At 44.4% G+C, this 17,572-nt stretch overlaps 1 protein-coding gene across 3 annotated transcripts in view; it reads left to right on the top strand.

The window, feature by feature from the left end:
• The window catches only part of LOC138282926 (microtubule-actin cross-linking factor 1, isoforms 6/7-like), a 533,430-nt gene that overhangs the window by 76,123 nt on the left and 439,735 nt on the right, over positions 1–17,572 (top strand). For all 3 annotated transcript variants that reach the window (XM_069220983.1, XM_069220984.1, XM_069220985.1), the window contains exons 2-5: positions 2,330–2,969; positions 3,954–4,022; positions 8,775–8,945; positions 12,508–12,674. In XM_069220983.1, the coding sequence (XP_069077084.1) occupies positions 2,439–2,969; positions 3,954–4,022; positions 8,775–8,945; positions 12,508–12,674 (938 nt within the window). In that variant the 5' untranslated portion in view covers positions 2,330–2,438. The remainder of the gene's footprint in view (positions 1–2,329; positions 2,970–3,953; positions 4,023–8,774; positions 8,946–12,507; positions 12,675–17,572) is intronic.

The raw sequence follows: 17,572 nt of genomic DNA, 5'->3' as shown, positions 1-17,572 counted from the left end.
CTTGACATACAAAGCTTTAGGGATGGCTTCCTTGAGGATAGTATGTGTCTCCTAACATTTCTGCACCTGCCATGAAGAAAGCCCATGGTGCACCCTCCGTGAGAGTGTCAGCGCTATACTGCACCCCACGTCCTGCCTAGGTGCTCGTAGTATTTTATTACAAAGGCAACCCACTGAGCTAGAGACCTCTGATCCCGTGCAGTGAACAGGCTCCAGATTTGTTGAACCGCTTCTGAAACTTTGTGCCCCCCAGACCCTTATTCTAGAGCATCGGAGGGCTAGAGCCTCATGCAACCTTGTTGTAAAGATGAGGGAGCAGATGACAAACAATTTTGCATTTGGCTGAATAGGTATTTTATAATTTGATTAACAAAATTGACTGTAAAACTGAATATGTGCGCTGTTTGAGAGATCGTAGGTGACCTGCAGAGAGGTGCTTGTTCATTTCATTAAATACGCATCGCAGGATATTCCAAAGTATAACTGTAGTTTAACTGTGTGTACACACTCGCTGCTTTGGAAGACCAGGGAGATTGGGTGAAGTTCCAGGGCTCACACTTTTTGGTGAAGTTCGAAAGCGAAAATGACAACATTTGTGCACTATTGGGCCAACAAACACGTCTAGGAGTTCTACAGGCTTTGAGAGAAGCGCACAGACTCTGCAACGGTAGTCACATCATCCCATGAAATTAGACAAATCCCCTTAAAATGCCTCAGCAAACCGGATTTTAGATAAGTGGGCTCGGGTTGGTGTAGGGCCCAATTCTGCTCTGTTAGCCACATACACAGCCACATCCTTAGGCCTTGATGTAGCAAACATCAGGCTCCTTGGAGCAGTGGAGGGTTCTATAGGGAACATCTGTGTTTTAGCAGGAGCATCTCGAACTTGAAGCTTATGTGTAGAATGGTTCGTGACTGATGGCATCAGGGAGTAAAATGTGTAACAGGAGCAGTACCACACAGCTGCATATAGATATCTGCATTCATCCTTGCATTACACGCAGGGACAGCATCGGCAGCATGAAGGGAGAGTGATTAATGAAGAAGCAAATAATTGTGGTCTAATGTCGATGAAAGGTTTAGGAACCAGGTTCCTAGCTTAAAGATCAACAACTTGGCTGACAGACCACTCTGAAATGATGCTTAAGATATAATGGACAAGAGTTGTCATATGAGAAATTTACTGTTTATGGAGTGGTGCAGGGACACTTTTTCCATACGTTTCCTATGTGTTTGCGTCCATACTTAGGTGATGGGACGATTGTGATGCGGATTAGTACCCATATGGTTGATTTTATAATTTCACTCTGCTTAATTTGAGCCAGTGGTTGCAGGTGAGTCTCATCTGCACTCACCTTTGGAGATCATGACTTATTTTTCATCTTCATAATTTTATCTAGAACAAGAAAGTGAATGGCAGAAGAAGGAACACGAGAGGGAAGAAAAGTTGGGAAATCTGTGAAAAAGGGAGAAAACAGGGATGAAAAGGACCTACAAGAATCAGGAGCAGGCAGTGTATGGTGGTGGATGGGAGAGGCTTCAGTGAAATCAAAACTAAACAGTGTGAAGCGTTGTAGGCTTCTGCTAATACGTTTAGTGTGGAGGCTAGAGAGATTAGGGGAAATCTGTGCAGAGCATTAAAGGACCACCAGGGGCACCTTACCCATCACTGTTGCAGTGCTAGCCGGAGAGATGGAAGGAGGTCAATGGCTAACTGGTCCTTATCAAAGCTGAGAAGTCTCTATTTCTAACTTCAGCAAATGCCATTGTTTGTAGAGCGCTGAGCATATAACTTGCCGTCTTGGTCTCCGTCTAGGATGGTGGGACTCAGGGTCGCATTTCTGGGGACGTCAGCACAAGGTGCCTTATAAAAGGCTTCATTGACTTCATAATCAAGGTTGTAACTTGCAGATTTCTCCAGGACTTGGCTTTTCACTTGCTAAATTCGGCATTGCCGCTAGACTGCATTATCCAGGGTGAGGTTGACAGATATGCTCAGTTCTGGTGTGTGAGATTGAGTCTCCCTTCATGTGGCTTCCCACGTTCTGGAAACCGCATTCTTGGTCTTTTCTTCTTTCTGTCCCTTTCTTTCAGTACGTGATCCTTTCAGTAAGTGATCCTTTGGGTTTATTAGTGGTGTTTAAGTTGCACTTTTCCTTGTGCAACATACTGATCAGTTACTTGACTTTTGATGCCAGACAGAAGTTTCAGGGTGCATTACTGAAAGCAGCTTATACTCAGCTACACCGCCTTGCCATTTTTATGTTTGTTCACATTTTCTTTTGGGTTTTCGTCTCTGTTAACATAAGTAACTCCTGGTTTATTTTAGGTTGGGAATTTGAGAAGCTGATGTTTGCACGTGGTCTCTGCCGTTCTTTTTTGTAGAGCTTTCTTCTCTGGCCTTAAGCTGCTCTGCGCTCTACCTTTTCTCACTCGCAATGGGTAACTCCATCAGCAGACCCAGCTGCCTGGGGGACAAGAGCCGAAAGTCTGAGGAGTTCTTGAAGGATTGCTACCGTAAGAAGGACCTGATCATTGACTCCGGGATCCAAATTGGGAAAAATAATTCAGAACCAAAGAATGCTCCACCTGATAAATCGCCAAATCCAGTGGTGATCGAAAATGGGTGGAACGTGACCCCGGGGTCGGTAAAAAGTCAACAACCATGCCCCCTTCCTAAACAGAACAACACTGAGCTGGAGCTCCGGAATGGGACTGTCAAGCTAAAGCCAGACCCTGCAATTGCCACATTGACCCCAAAAAGAGGCTCCCTCCAGAGGCATTCTGGGAGCAGCTGGTCTTGGAAGCCCTTTGCCACAAGGGAGGTGACCGAGGTCACAGAGGTTACTGAAACTGTTGTTACAGAAATCGTTGAGGTGACAGAATACCCATCCGGGGACAAAGGAGGAGAGCCCATCATCACCCGGACCGTGAAGGTGCTGACGGAGTGCGCCGGGGAGCTCTCTGAGGTTAATACCTTCTCCATGTACATTCCCTAGTGTGCTGAGTGGTGGCGCTGTAGTAATTCTGGCGACAGTGTGAGATGGTGCTCGATTGGGATGGTGGTGATGTAAGAAGTTGAGATTGGTTTTAGAAGCAAGGGATGCGATTGTGGGAAGGGGCAATTTCCAGGGAAATGGTCTTCCTTTAACATTATGACAAAAATTGGAGCTGGAGATCCAACATCCATTGTAAGTGATCATAATACAATTTTCTTTTAGTAGCAGTCTTCTGTGTTCCTGAGGTTGGTAATCTGAAAAGCAAAGAGTACTTTAAAGTGGTATGTGTCTTTTTTATAAACCAGTTTACCAGGCTCTACACATGACTCCACTTGTTGGATTGATTTCCAATCGGGAGACGTATGCATTTTATTGCTTTAGGTTCTATTGGCCTGGGCATTGTAGTTGAATTGGAGGTGCTTGTTTTAAAAATTAGTACTGAAGAAAGCACTCCCAGAATCCTTTAAAGCAGTACACAGATTTTTGACATCTCATCAACTGGTAACTTGCAAGAAATGCCCAAACAGAAAGGTAACATATTGCAGCAAATATTTGGCTGATCAGAGGCATGCAGAATTATTTTGCCCTTTGTTCCTATCATGGTACAAGACACAAAGGTAAGATGCTTGATATGTTTTTTTAGTAGTCTATAAGACTTGCACTTTGTGATTCGCATTACCCATGAATCCACCCCCATCTGGTGGGTTTTGTGAACATCTGGGTTGCACAGGACCAGTAAATATTCCTATCTCTAGCAAAGCACAGATCCACTCAGACGATCAAAGGCCAAGAGTGGCCGGAACCTCATTCACTATAGAAGAGAGATTCTGTAATCAGCCTGGATCAGGGTACTTCCCAGGGCCAGCATTTCATCATAAATGTCTTGGGATCCCAAATATGTAATTTTTTGTGATATCATCTGATGAAAGACTTTGAATCTCTTTTCTTCAACAGATCCAGAAAAGCAGGGATCAGCAGACAGAAGAGTATTGTCTGGACCAATGGAACCACTTCAACAAGCAGGTGATTACTGAAAGCGCTTCAGATGATAACATCTGGAACACTCTTGACAGGCGCGCAGAGTGGCCCGCTCTTGGCAATTGGGAGGTGCGCAGAGTGACCCACTGTTGGCAGGTGGGAGGCACGCAAACTGGTGCACCTTTGGCAGGTGCACAGAATGAAAGACACGGGGTAAGACCATACATAGATTCACTCATACGAGGAGCACAGAATGACATGCAGCGGGGTGGGGCACAGAACAATGGCACAGTTGGGAGTGAGGCCTAGAGTAACATATATGAGAGAAGTGCATAGAATGGCACTCATGGATAAGGAGCTGAAACCTATACCTTAAAGGTTCCAGAGTGCCGGAAAAAGTCTGCTGAGCATTGATTTCCTCATAGAGCATACACTTTGAAAAACGTTAACTTGTGGAAGAAGTCCTCAACTTCGTGTTGGAGGACAGAAACATGTGGCAATAATATCAAGGGTGGAGAACCGCTTATAATTGGTAGCAGTAGGGGCACCATGCTCATGGCTTTGTTTTATTGTGGAGAGTGCACCTTGAAATAGACGTAACCATATAGGAACGCGGTAATCAGGAGTAGTGAAAGTACGTATCCAGAGAAAAGGATGGCAATGCTGATGGACTTTGAAAGCAGGTGGTATTGAGTTGGCTTGCCATAGGCAGATACAATTGGTTTTTACCAAAGTTCTCCAGCATTGTATCTTTGATAGATTCACATATTTGAATCCTTCCTTATCTCAGGCTGGGAATCTCCAATTAATTTACAATTGCAATAAACAGTGTTAAAATGGCTATGGGCCCAACAGATGTTTGTTCAGTAGTACATCCTCCTCACTTGAAACAATTAAAACATCATCCAGTGAAGTGCTAAGCTCTCTTCTCCCCCTAGTGGCTACCACAGCTCAGAGTTCCACCTCACGCCATGTTTGAGGGAGTCTCTGAGAAGAGTTCTACTCTTTACTATCTCAAGCCTTACTTTGACTGGATTTCCATTTCTAGTTCATCTTCCTTGGGCTTCAGCTAGCCCCAGCTTCAGCTCCAGCCAGCCCTAGCTTCAGATCCAACCAACCATGAGTTGTATCTAGGCTTTTTATGTTTTAACTGGTCAGGGAATATCACCAGCTCTTACCATGGCAGAGAAAGAGAAGCTCAGACCGTGGCTAAAATATGTATACAGATGATCTCACAGTCAGTGATTTTATTCTCTTTGTCTCCAACAAACCACCTCACTGTGACATCTGCAAACATTCCTTTCTAAGGGCCATATGTACGAACACATTTTCCCATTGACACAGAATGGGAAAAAACCTTTGCTACATCTGGCCCTTAATCTTTAAAGGACAGGCCGAGGAGGCTGACCTTAACTTCATGAGAAAAGAATTTGTCCTACTCTGCAGATGATTCAGTGTAATATGCTCCTCCAAGCACTTCTATGAAAGCAGCCCAAAAACTAAACCATGCGGGCTTCCCTCAGCTAGAGTTCTGAACTGAGGTGCCCGCATCCACCTCTACGAAGGAAATAAACAGTCTTTACCAGAGAAGATGTTTACAAGTCAGTCGATCGTCCTGCACACAAAATGACCCAAAAATCCAACTGCTACTTAGTCAACACTCCCACCTAAACTGCCCCCAACAAGTGCCATACTGTTGACAAAGAAGAAACACACATTGTTGACGTCACCCAGTTGCATGCATTGTTAGAATGCTGGGAAGTTCGACCTCCCATGTTATTAGGCGAATAGCCTAATGTCAAAGAAAAAGAGAATGAAACCTGGCCCTAACCTTGATCCTATTTAGAAGACAGAGTTTAAAACTCATGACTTGCACCTGCCACAGTACAGACGGTGATGCTGCAACGGGAAATGAAGCACCTGGCGCCTAATGTTGCACCAGTGTGTTTAACCAGCGGTGGTAAACAGGACTCAATCATAACCAGGGCCACTGCAAATGTACACTGTTTTTACCAGTAGCAAAGCAAGGGCATTCAAAGTAGCATATCAGACCTATCTCCTTTCCCCTCGACCGAGGGGCTGGCATATTGACTGCTTGAGCTAAGGTCACTTCATGGTGGCAACATCCATAAAAGCAGCAAACGCATTGGTCATCCTTAGCCAATACAACCACTGGATGTGGCACAACATCCCGTCCTTGATAGGCTTGATTCCTGAAGATGGAAAGTAGGGGGACAAATTCATCGTACAGAATGCAGCAGCACGTCTGCTGCTGAACATCCCCAGATGCTCATCTTCGGACCCAGCTCTTTCCAAACTTCACTGCTCCCAATTAGCAAGAGAGTATCCTTTACTCTCTACAACAAAGGCCCTTGCTACTTCATGTCTTGATTAAACCTTACCAATCTAGTAGGTCCCTCAGATTTGGGCTCAAGGCAGTCCCAAGGGTTAAAAGAGCATATATGGGCGGTCGCTCTTGTAGTCTCTTGGCTTCCAAACTCTGGAATACTCTTCTGATAGATCTGAGGCAAGTACGCTCAGAACTGATTTTTCCGAAAAAAACTAAGACCTGGCTTTCTAGACAAATGAATTAGCTCTTCTCTGTTTGGACTCTGGTGGTGGTTCTCCTAGCGCAGGGACAGTCTGATGGAGTAACCAGGGGCTCTGTAAATCTCCTTATTTATTATTGTCAAGGAAGGGATCTGCAGTGCTGGATCTCAGTTGCTGCCGCCATCAAGCGACAAGGTTCACTCAGGTCTACTTCTTTCTACCCAGAGCTACGACATGCTCTTTGGGAACCTCACAATACATACATGCTTCTTCTTTTTCCTTTCGTGGTTGCAGACATTCACAGGCCTTCTCCGTGCTGCCACTAACCCGACCCTGTTTCCACCTTAAACCTCGATTCAGTAAATATTTATACTTCTCACTTGTGCTATGAAATCTGCACCAGGGAGGCAACTAGGGGGAGTAAGAGTGGAGAACTCAAATGAGGTGGATGTGCTACTAAACACACTACTGCTGGTCTTTGTAATGCAAGACACTGTCAGCCAGTGTTTATCGCTGATGCTCGTGTGGGTCTACAGAGCGGTGGGGTCTGTAATGGAGAGCATGCAACTTTGTATCGGATGTAACTAACTTTATATAGGCTAAGTGGGTGCCCTGGGAAGGGTACGTACTTGTAGTGTCCATTGTTGAATGGCATTGGTAAGTTATCCAGTAGCCAGAGCAGCAGTGCAATGCATTCGATAAAGAATTGTTTAACAACCTATGACAGGCATGCTGCAGTGCCTCACTAGTGATGTCTTCCATGACAGAGACTGTATGCTACAGACTTTGCACTGTGACATGGACCAGCTATCCTTGACAGTATTTGGGCTAATATTGAATTAATAATGGTTGTATTGAACTTGAATTGTAAGTGTTTGATCAATAAAGGCACACCAATGCGTATCCCAGCTACACACAAAACAGTATCAATAAATATGGAAGCAACAGTTTCCTAGATGCACAAAAAATGCAGAACAGAAAAGAAATTATCTAGAATAGATTGAGATTATTTAACATATTAAGCACCTTCAGTTTATATTCAAACCAGTGGAAAGAAGTTGCATGTGATAGATGGAAAGGTGGTACCTTTTGCTCCTGCTCCATTAAGTATCCTTCATCCAAGCTTGGAGCATCCCTACCTGGGGCTGCTCAGTTTTGGATCCGAAGCACAGTGAAACACCTGGCAATCTTTGGGAAATCAACACACTCTTTCCTTTGCTTAAGGCATTACCTGAAGGGCTATCAGATTAGGTGTAGGCCTCTAAGAAAGGTTGGGTCTCTTACAGGATGCCACCCTAAAGCCACAAGATGACCTGAGACCCAATATAATGTGTATCGTATACTTTATACAGACTATAGTTTGCCAGTGTTATACTGAGACATATTTTACTACTCCAGTGAATAGGACACCAATCCGAAAGGAAAGTCCTTGAACTAACAAGTGCGAACAGAAATGCTCGATAAGGGGGGCGTTTTTCAAATAATGTAATAACAAGGCGCTGAGATAATGACGAAAGCAACTTGTGAGTCAAAGCTCACGAAAGAATTCAAACTAACTCGTACACGCATACTGGATTGGTATGTATCCAAGTACTTAGGCCACACAATGCCATGTGATCACTGGAAAGCAACATTTCCAATTTAGTTGAATTTAACCACTGTCAGTGTCCTTCTAGCAGTGATGGAAGTCATCATTCTTCTAAAACTGCCAGGGGACCATCTTCAACCTTCTAATCTGGCACGGCACACTATTCATGTGGTCAATCGGTGAAGTCACCCATCAGTACACCTCTTTCCAGCTTAGGGTACTATTTAAACAGCATTGCTTATTGCGATATTAAGTCACCGATGGTATCAATACCAATGGCATCAAAATCCCTGGTCCCTGTCTGTCCTCTGGTCTGTTGTAGGAGACTGGTGATTTAATAAGTTGTGATCTAGGTTCACTTTACCCACCATCCAGTCGGATTCAATAATAATGATGCGCATTCTCAATCAACACTTGAAAAGTTGTTCTACTTCAAATAGCCTTAAATAAGGGATCGGTCACTTTGTGTAGTTTATGAATAAATCTGGGTTCACCAACTCGTCGAAAATTATCAGACAGTGTCCATTTTAAATTGGGTTGAGTTATGCTGCGCCTATGTCATGGAATGTCTTAGCTTCTTCATTTCTGTCACTCTAGGAATTATCTGGTTTGGTGTATGTGTTGAGGACCAGTTTCAAGATATATTTGCGTTGTTTCAGGTGGCCCAGCGGGCGATCAGCATGCCAGAGGGCACGCGGCCTGCAGAAGACATTCAGGAAACGCTCGAGGGCCTACTAAGCTGGCTGTCGGATATGGAGGAGTTAGTGGCCAATCAGAAACCACCGTCTTCAGAAATGAAAGTGGCGAAGGCCCAACTCCAGGAGCAGAAGGTAAGTAGTTATTTCTGAATAATGAGTGTTACAAAGTTTTACCCTGTTCCTGTGTATTGACAAAGAGTACTGAGTACAAGTGGAAAGCGATTGTAAGGCAGCGTGAGTGCTATATAATAATAAATGAAAGTGATATTCATTGCTTGTGTTACACCTGGAAACACTGTTGAGCAAATAGAAAAATTACTTTCAGAGTCCTAAGGAATGGAGGTTTGACAATTTAGGGGTTAAAATATAGCAAACCCATAGCACAGCAATTAAGTATGACCCAGGGTGTTTCTTTTCTGGATAAAGTGAGATCTTAGGTCTGTAAGCCATTTTACAAACTTCACCTCAAAATTAAGGTGCAGAGACCTCTATTGAGATGAACAGATCTGCTTGACCATGGACGGATTTCCTAACAAAACCTGTATTACATGGTTTGTCTGGAGAAAGTTGATTCTGGGTAGGCATTCTAAGGCGTCTGATTAGTTTGTGCTGGGCCATCAGCCTAGATAGTTGGGAGCACAACCTGCAAGGCTACTTTCTTGACAGGGCTTTCAACTCGACTGTCTGCTAGAGTATGAGTTGTGTGTTGTTGGCAAAAGAGAGGATGTTGATGTCATGTGTGTGGATTATGTTGGCCATAAGGATCATGTATGCTTTGAAGAGGGTGGGGCTGAGGGACTATCCATGAGGCAATGACAGAGGAGTTTTTGGGCTTCCAAGGAGTAAGGTGGCTCCTTGTATGCCAATCTCATGAAGGCGTCTGATGAGCATGGGGTATGAGACCGTGTAGAATACTGCAGAGAGCTCCAGGAGGATAAGGGTTGTCGTAGCTCCTCTGTCTAGGATCATACAGATGTCATCTGTGGCAGGGATAAGTGCTGTTTCTGTACTGTGGTTGGGCCTGAAGCCAGAGAGTGTGGCATTGAGGAGCTCATAGTTGCTGAGGTGGTTGGTGAGGTGTTGGTTTATGAGCTTTTCTAAGATCTTGGCTGGATATGGTAGGAGGGAGATAGGTCTGAAGATGGGGAGTGTAGCTGGGTCAGCGGATAGTTTCTTAAGCAGGGGAGGGATGGCTTGGTTCCAGGTATCTGGGAAAGTGTTGGAGTCAATGAAGGCATTGAGGATAATGTCTTAGTGCCTCGCTGATCGATCGGAGTCCTTTGGTGAAGGCGTGGTGGGGCAGAGGTAAGATGGGGCGCTTGAGTGGATAGAATTCATGTTGGTTCATGACAGTGACAGCAGGCCACATGGTCAGGGTTCGTTCTTCAGCCGCAGTGGGAAGTGGGAGTTGTGGAAGTGTTGGGGTCCGGTTCAGGGGTGAAGGTGCTGTATGTAGGTGATTTTGTTACAGAAGAATTCTGAGTGTTTGTTGTAGATGTCTTGTGAGGGGCCGATGTTGCTGGAGGTGGCTAGAAGCATGGTGAAATATATGATGATGGCAAAAATGTCCTTTCTGCTGTTTGTGCTGGATTAATGCAGTGTGGGAGAGCTGTGTGGCTTGTTTTCTGGATCTGTTGGTGGTAGCGTTTTAGGGCGGATTTGGAGATTTTTTTTTTTCTGCAGTATCTTGTCCCTTTCTTCTCTTGCGCTCCAGTGACTATCCGTCAGCCCTCTGTGTGCCAACGGGCATGTAATTGGACTCTTGCCATTGAGCTGGCTTTAAGGGAAGCCAGAGCATCTGAGCATGCGGTGATCCAGCTATTGAAATTCTTGATGGCTTTTGGCAAACTGCTGGTGTGCTTGGGCCAAGCCCATTCTTCTGTGATGTTTTCTAGCTGCGGTGGGCAGGTCCAGAGGTGGTAGTTTTGTGGTGGTGCGGGATGGGAATGCTGAAACCGACGAGGGCATGGTTTCTCCAGGTAATTTGTGATTAACTGTGATGTTGCTGGGGAAGGTAAAGGTAGGGTCCAATTTGTGCCCAGCGTTGTGAGTGGGTCTGGTAATGTGCTGTGTAAGGCTGAGGTGTCTGAGGTGTTCTAGGAGGGCTGTAGAGGTTGGATTGGTGTGGTCTTCTAGGCAAAAGTTCAGGTCTCCTCAGAGTCTGAAGGTGCTGGAGTTGATGATGAAGGGTGCGATGAATTTTATGAGGTCGTTGGTGAAGTTGGTACAGGCACCTGTTGGTCTGTAGTGAGGGTTCCGCACAAGGAGAAGTTGTCTGTGATGCTTAACTTGAACGCGAGTTGTTCCATATAACTGGTGAGAGTGTCGTGGAGGCGGTGCAGCTGATGATGTCTTTGAATATGATGATGGTGACTCTGCATCTGATTTTGTGCTAACAGTCTTGCCTACCAATCGTTTAGCCAGCGGAGATGGCCGTAGTGAAGTCTGGTACCGAGGGAGCGTTCAGCCATGTCTCCGTAAGAAAAAGCAGGTCCTTAGCGATGCTCATGCAACAGGACCCATGTCTCCGTGACATGTTTGGCACAGAAGTGGGTGTTGGGAAGTTTACATACAAGTGTGGGGGGCTCTGTAGGTGGTGGTTGGTCTGTGTGAGTGGGTGGGTGCTGGGTGATGTTGGTGCAGGAGTGGTGGGCACTGGGTGTGGGAGCGTGCAAGAGAACTTGCCAGGGGTGCAGGTGAAGGCTCCCTCTGTGTTGTGTGGTACAGCATCAGAGTGATGGGCCGTGTTTAGAGCGCAGAGGAAGGTACTCTTTTGAGGGTGATGGCAGGTACAAATGTATTTTTGATGGTTACATTTATTCTCCAGTACTGGGGCATCTTTCATAGATTCACATGCGTGAATCATTCCCCGTCGTAGTAGCTCTGAGGTAATCATTGGGAGACAGATCTTCCAGTAATATGAATCCAAGGTCATCTTTATTTTCCAGAGCACATTGTGAATAGAAGTTTAAAAGGCTTACCCACCCATATATTAAAATAAAGAGTGTCAGTCGGGAAGGATGCTACGTGTTGTTTCTGCTCAGATTCCATCTTTGAAATCTCAGAAAAGCTAAAAGGGATTTGGGTTCTGTCGATCTCTAGAACTGAAGCTTCAATCATTTTTTAACATATAGACTTATCTTCTTGGTCACCTCCTTCCTTAGGTCCATGGCTGTCATTTTGTAATTGTAAGATTGTTTTTCTTGTAATGCACAATGATCTGGGAGATTGATCAGGGTTAGGGATATACACAGAATCCGCAAAGCTTACAACACAACATCTTCAGTCATCAAAGGATCTGGAGATGTGGTGACCTCTGTGCAGAATACCCCTGATCTTCTGATCCTCAAAGATTTTAGCATCTCACCTGCTGTCCCTAATACTTGAAATCATTTAATTTTATTGTTGAGTATATTGACAAGACTGCAGTTTTCTCTGCTATACCTCAGTGCTGTACGTCAGATTTCCAATAGCCCTTCTCGTCAGCCTGACCTGAATCTACCCACAGTGGTGACAAAGATTTAGAAACTATGGAGTCATCATCTAGCAGCAAATGTTTGCCTTTGTGTCTTGAGCAGAACATTTTTAGAGTCTTTAGAAGTCAGTCACTTCCCAGGTGTTAGGAGCCAGCACCATGTGCCCACTTTGCCTCTGCTGCAAGTAACTTCTCTGCCTCACCTTCTGTCCCTGAAAGCTGCTGCATAGACTTTTAGAGGAACGAAAGCCCAAAGTTGAACGTGTCCTGCTGGGCAAGCGGCCATCTGCAGATACGGACATCCCAGGCGATGAAACAGGCGTGAGCACAGAGATGGCCAGACTCCAGGAAAGATGGGCTGCTTTGATCCGAGCTGCAGAAGCAAGGTAAGGATGGCTAGTGGCTCCCAGAATGCAAATAGTGCCTGGGTTCTGTCTTTTGCAATCAGCGTGCAGAACTGATTTCCTGCTTCTGTTTTTTTAATTTGGTTTTTCGATCCCCATCGTGCACGAGGAACTCCAACCCTACTGTGAAAAACATGGACTTAAATGTTGTGCTTGTGCCAGCGCCAAGATTGAAGTGTTTTTTGTGAATTCACAGATCCAGAAGGGGTTTAAGCAGTTTTCCCACTCAATCACATTTCTATGTGTCTCATTCCTACTTTTTCAGGTTTAGGGCCAGATGTGCGAATTCTTTTTATTTCGGTTGTAAACGGCTCGATTCACAGACCGCAAACGGCCGAACTTGCACACTGCAAAGAGGCCTTTTACTATGTACAAACCATAAACTGTGATTTGGTAACACATTACCGAATCACAACTTGGATTTGCGACCAAAGTCCAAATCGGTATTTGGAATGTGAGTGTTTAGGGTGTCCTTTCCAAAATCAGATTGATATGTATTAATGTTATGAGACAAAAATTCGGTCACAAAATATTAATACTTTACCAACTCCTCAAAGGATAGTGGTAAGGGATTTTCAAACGGTTATGGGTCCACTTCCTTCTCTGAAAAAATGTTGATAATATATATATATTTTTTTGTTAAACTCTGCACTAAAAAAATGTTTTATTTGATAGTAATCACAGACATGGTGGTCTGTTGACCTCCACAAACCACCATCCATGTAATGGCTGCAATTCCTAGTGGGTCGCCATTTGCAACGTACCACATTAACATTCATGAGATAAGTCGAATTGTGACCCACTAAGAATCGGTATTTTGCAAACCTACCTATTAGTACTTAGGTTGGTTCTCAAAATAGCGCTCTGGTCGTGAAATACTGGTCACAATTTGAGACCAGTATTTTGTTACCACTGCTATATATCTCTGGCCCTTATGCACAAAGGAATGAATAGACATTTGTAGAGTGTTCATTCTAAAGGCCTTCAAATGCATCAAATATTGAAAACCTGGTGAATAAGGAGAGATTTGTCTTAGAGCAGGTGAATATTTCGCAATTATCAGAACTTGCAAACACGGTCAAATTGATAGATTATTTCAGAACTGTTTTCAGACCAGTTAATACTAATACTAATATTAGTGATAATAGCTTTTTCTTCAGTGCTTCAAATACACTGTAAATTTTACACTTGCTTTAATGGTATTCAGTTCAAGAACTTTGAAAGGATTGAGGTCTGAGTTAGTTTTGCTGGGATTCAAATCCACCACCTGCAGATCACAGCAACTGTTAGCAGCGAGTGTTTAACTCACTAAGCATCCTGTGGGTTATATAACGAGTAATTAGTACTTATGTGATGCCTCCTGTAATGTATCTTTAATTTCCCAGGGATGAGGGCAGAAGGTTATGTACAACTAGGTATGTCTATCCCATAGGAAGTTATTGTCATCATATGCTAGATTGCTAAAATAATCAATGTTTTCTTTCTGAGGAAGTACCCAAGTGGCTTACAAGGTATGATTTACTCCACCTCCTCAAAAACCGTCACTGCCCATTTACAATCAAAGAAACTTCCATCCACTCGCTACCATTCCTTTTCTAATTACAATCTTTAAAAAGGGGGCCACTCTGCAACTACAAGCCTCCTGAGGAGCCTGCCTGGTTTTAGGGCGAATCGAGGAAGGCAAATAGAATATTTAGATGCTGGAAAATCTCCATCCTGAACATACTTTATTTCGAACGACCAGCCCTCCTCCTGGTACTGGATCTTTCGGTGATCTTTAACACTCCTGACCATCCTATACTTATTCCCAGGTGGGTGGAAGTAGACAGAGTGTCAGGATCAGCTGAGAGTTGGGTTAATTTCTACTTGAAGGACTGACTGCTGCCTCAGTTCACAGCAGATCAACCCGTGACAGCCCCAGAAGCAACAGCACATGCTGCAACGAACAGTTCTCCCGGTCTCCTTTTTAACATTTATGTTAAGGTGCTGCGTGAATTTTTTTTGAACCACTTGACCTTTAATAACTAGGCTCTTGATAACCAAGTGGTTTTTAAGGTAACCTGGGATTTGAAAATTGACAAACCATGCAGATTTTTTTTTAACTAAATACAGAGGGGGATAGGCTGAAATTACCTCAGCCAGAACGAATACAAATCGTGCTTTTGCTCATTAGATTAGGTGCCACCTTGAATTGAACAAGATCAAATATGTTTACCAAAAGATCAATGTGCAGAACAGCTATTTGCCCAATAACTACAGTAAAAGCTTCAGGAGTCCTTTTTGATTAGAGGTTGAGCACGAATTTCTTCAACATATCTGCAGTTACTAAGGATTTAGGGCCAGATGTAGCAAAGGTTTTTCCCCATTCTATGTCTATGGGAAAAAGTGTTCGTACATATGGCCCTTAGAGTCTACTTTCTTGCTTAACATTTCTTCTGTTGCTAGACCAGTAGTTGGCACTATATTAAAGCACTGCAGTGCTCGTAGTGGAGACCGTCAAAATACATATAGGCAGGCTGCAGATCTTGCAAAATGATGCTTCTGGGATAGCAGTTACTATTCAATGGAGCTCAGATCAGACATTTGTGTTGAACAAGATGCAGTTAGTCAGTTCAGGAAACAGTACATTACAACACTTTAACTTTGGATCAAAATTTTGTGAGTGATAAGACAGAAGCAGCTACAAATTTATAAGTTTGGAATACTTGTTCTTAAAATCCATCCATAAGACCCTACGAGAGATGAAGATAAGTGAAAAAGGATTACAGAGAAGGAACGGTGTTTCTAAATCTGGCTAAATAGCTGAGGAACTACCAAGACTTAATCCTTTTTAGAAAGGTGCTACAATCCCTCTGCTGCTTCCCTATCCTCAGCTATTTTCGTGTGATTAATGTGCATACATGACTTAGGGGCTCATTATAACCCTGGCGGCCGGCGGTACACTGGCGCTAACACCGCCAACAGGCTGACGGTGTTCTGCCAGTGTATTATGACCCTGGCGCATTAGCCACGGCCATACCGCCGGCCCCTCCACTTGACCGCCAGGCTTCCGCCAGGCGGTCATAATCCCCAACCGCCAGCCTGTCTATGGCGGTAAACACCGCCATGGAGAGGCTGGTAGTAAGGGGGACTCGGAATGCCCCTGGGGGTCCCCTGCACTGCCCATGCACTTAGTATGGGCAGTGCAGGGGCCCCAAGGCACAGCCCCATCGCGCATTTCACTGCCCGAATTTCGGGCAGTGAAATGCGACCGGTGCTGCTGCACCCGCTGCACATCAACATTGCCGCCGGATCTATTATGAGCCGGCTGCAATGTTGATGTGACTTTTCTGCTGGGCCAGTGGACGGAAATGCTGTTTCCGTCCGCTGGCCCAGCGGAAAAGTCATAATAGGGAACCACCAGTACCGCCAGCATTGGCGGTATAGTGGCGACCGCGGCTTCGGCGGTCTTTTTAAAAGACCGCTGAAGTCGTAATGAGGGCCATAGTGTCATTAATCTAAAACAAAAACACTTGCTTTGATTCTTGACTTTCCTGTGATAGCATTGTTGATCACTTAGTGCTTACTCTGGGGTGGTTTATGTTTGATGCAGATACAGTATGATACAGTGATCATCCACCTGCTGCCTGTAGAAGGACCCCTGATCCATGCTGGTTCCCTACCTATCTAGATAGGCAACACTTAACCTCGCCCTAGCATCCCTCCCTCTTTCATGTTGGGGGTGAGACTCGTGCTACATCAGAGAGCCGGCCCTGGTGTAGTGCAGGCATGCCTCAAGCAAAGACGCGGGTCTTGTGGTTTCTTCCCTCTGCAGTACAAGTACCAGTCTCTTCTACTGAAGTAGAGTCTTTGTCACAAATATTTTCATTGCCTGCTCCTGTAAACTTACCGAAGAGCCAGGCCCTCCCCCAGTAAGTTCATTAGGCTTACATCTTTGGTTATGTTACCTTCAGGTCAGTTCTTTCATCATGCTTGACGTCTTACTCTTGTAGATGGCTTGTTTTATAGGCTCCTATATGTGTCTTTCCATGCATATTAGTCCTCACTCATATTACCTTAACTCTTTGGCTGCAGTATTGAAATATCTGATTTATCCCTGTTGCCCTTCTTCTCAATTTTTTTTTTCTGTTGGTCTACAGAAAGCTAGGTTCTCCAGAATTGGTTTGTTCATTGATTCACATGTTTGAATCATTCCCTGTTGTCAATCTGAAAGTCTTGAGGTAAATCCAGAAATCAGTGCTATACTAAACCTAGCCTGCATAGGCCTCAAAACATTCACTTTATTATCCTATTCACGTAATTTGAAAAGAACTAAACTTCAACCAGACTACTGCACCTTGATTACCTCTCCCCTCGAACGCCGTCAGACCCCAGATTTTCTACTGCAAGTCATGGGAAGGGAGTCTCCCTGAACTTTGCTCAGTTCACTTCATGAAAACCTGAAAATCTTCAACTTGTTTTATTTCTCAACCAAGTTTGATTGCTTCAGAACATGTTTTAACATAATCTATCCTGAAGTCTGACAGAACATCAAGTCACTTTACAATGGTCCCTTCTGGCCTCCTGGTACTTATTGGAAGTTGAGGCTGCTTTCTGAGGATCCACCCAAGGATTGTATTGACTGCCTACATCCCTCTCCCAGAGCAAAGGACTGCAAGATCTGCCAAACCTTTTCCTCAAAGACGTGAAGGACAGAAGGGGTAGACTGTTGGCTTGACTTCAGAAGATTGAGGCAAGGAAACCCCTGCTTCAGGGGACGAGAGTGGAGGTACCTCAGCGATAGTTAAAAAGGCTCATAAAAGCAAAGAGAGTGCTCAGAAGGCCATTCACCAAAACATCGCTCTGGATCAACATCGGACTTTCTTACCAAGTCTCAAAAA

This window comes from Pleurodeles waltl, chromosome 2_2, assembly GCF_031143425.1.
Source record: "Pleurodeles waltl isolate 20211129_DDA chromosome 2_2, aPleWal1.hap1.20221129, whole genome shotgun sequence".
NCBI classification, from domain to species: Eukaryota; Metazoa; Chordata; class Amphibia; order Caudata; family Salamandridae; genus Pleurodeles; species Pleurodeles waltl.
This window is presented reverse-complemented; position numbering and strand designations above follow the sequence as displayed.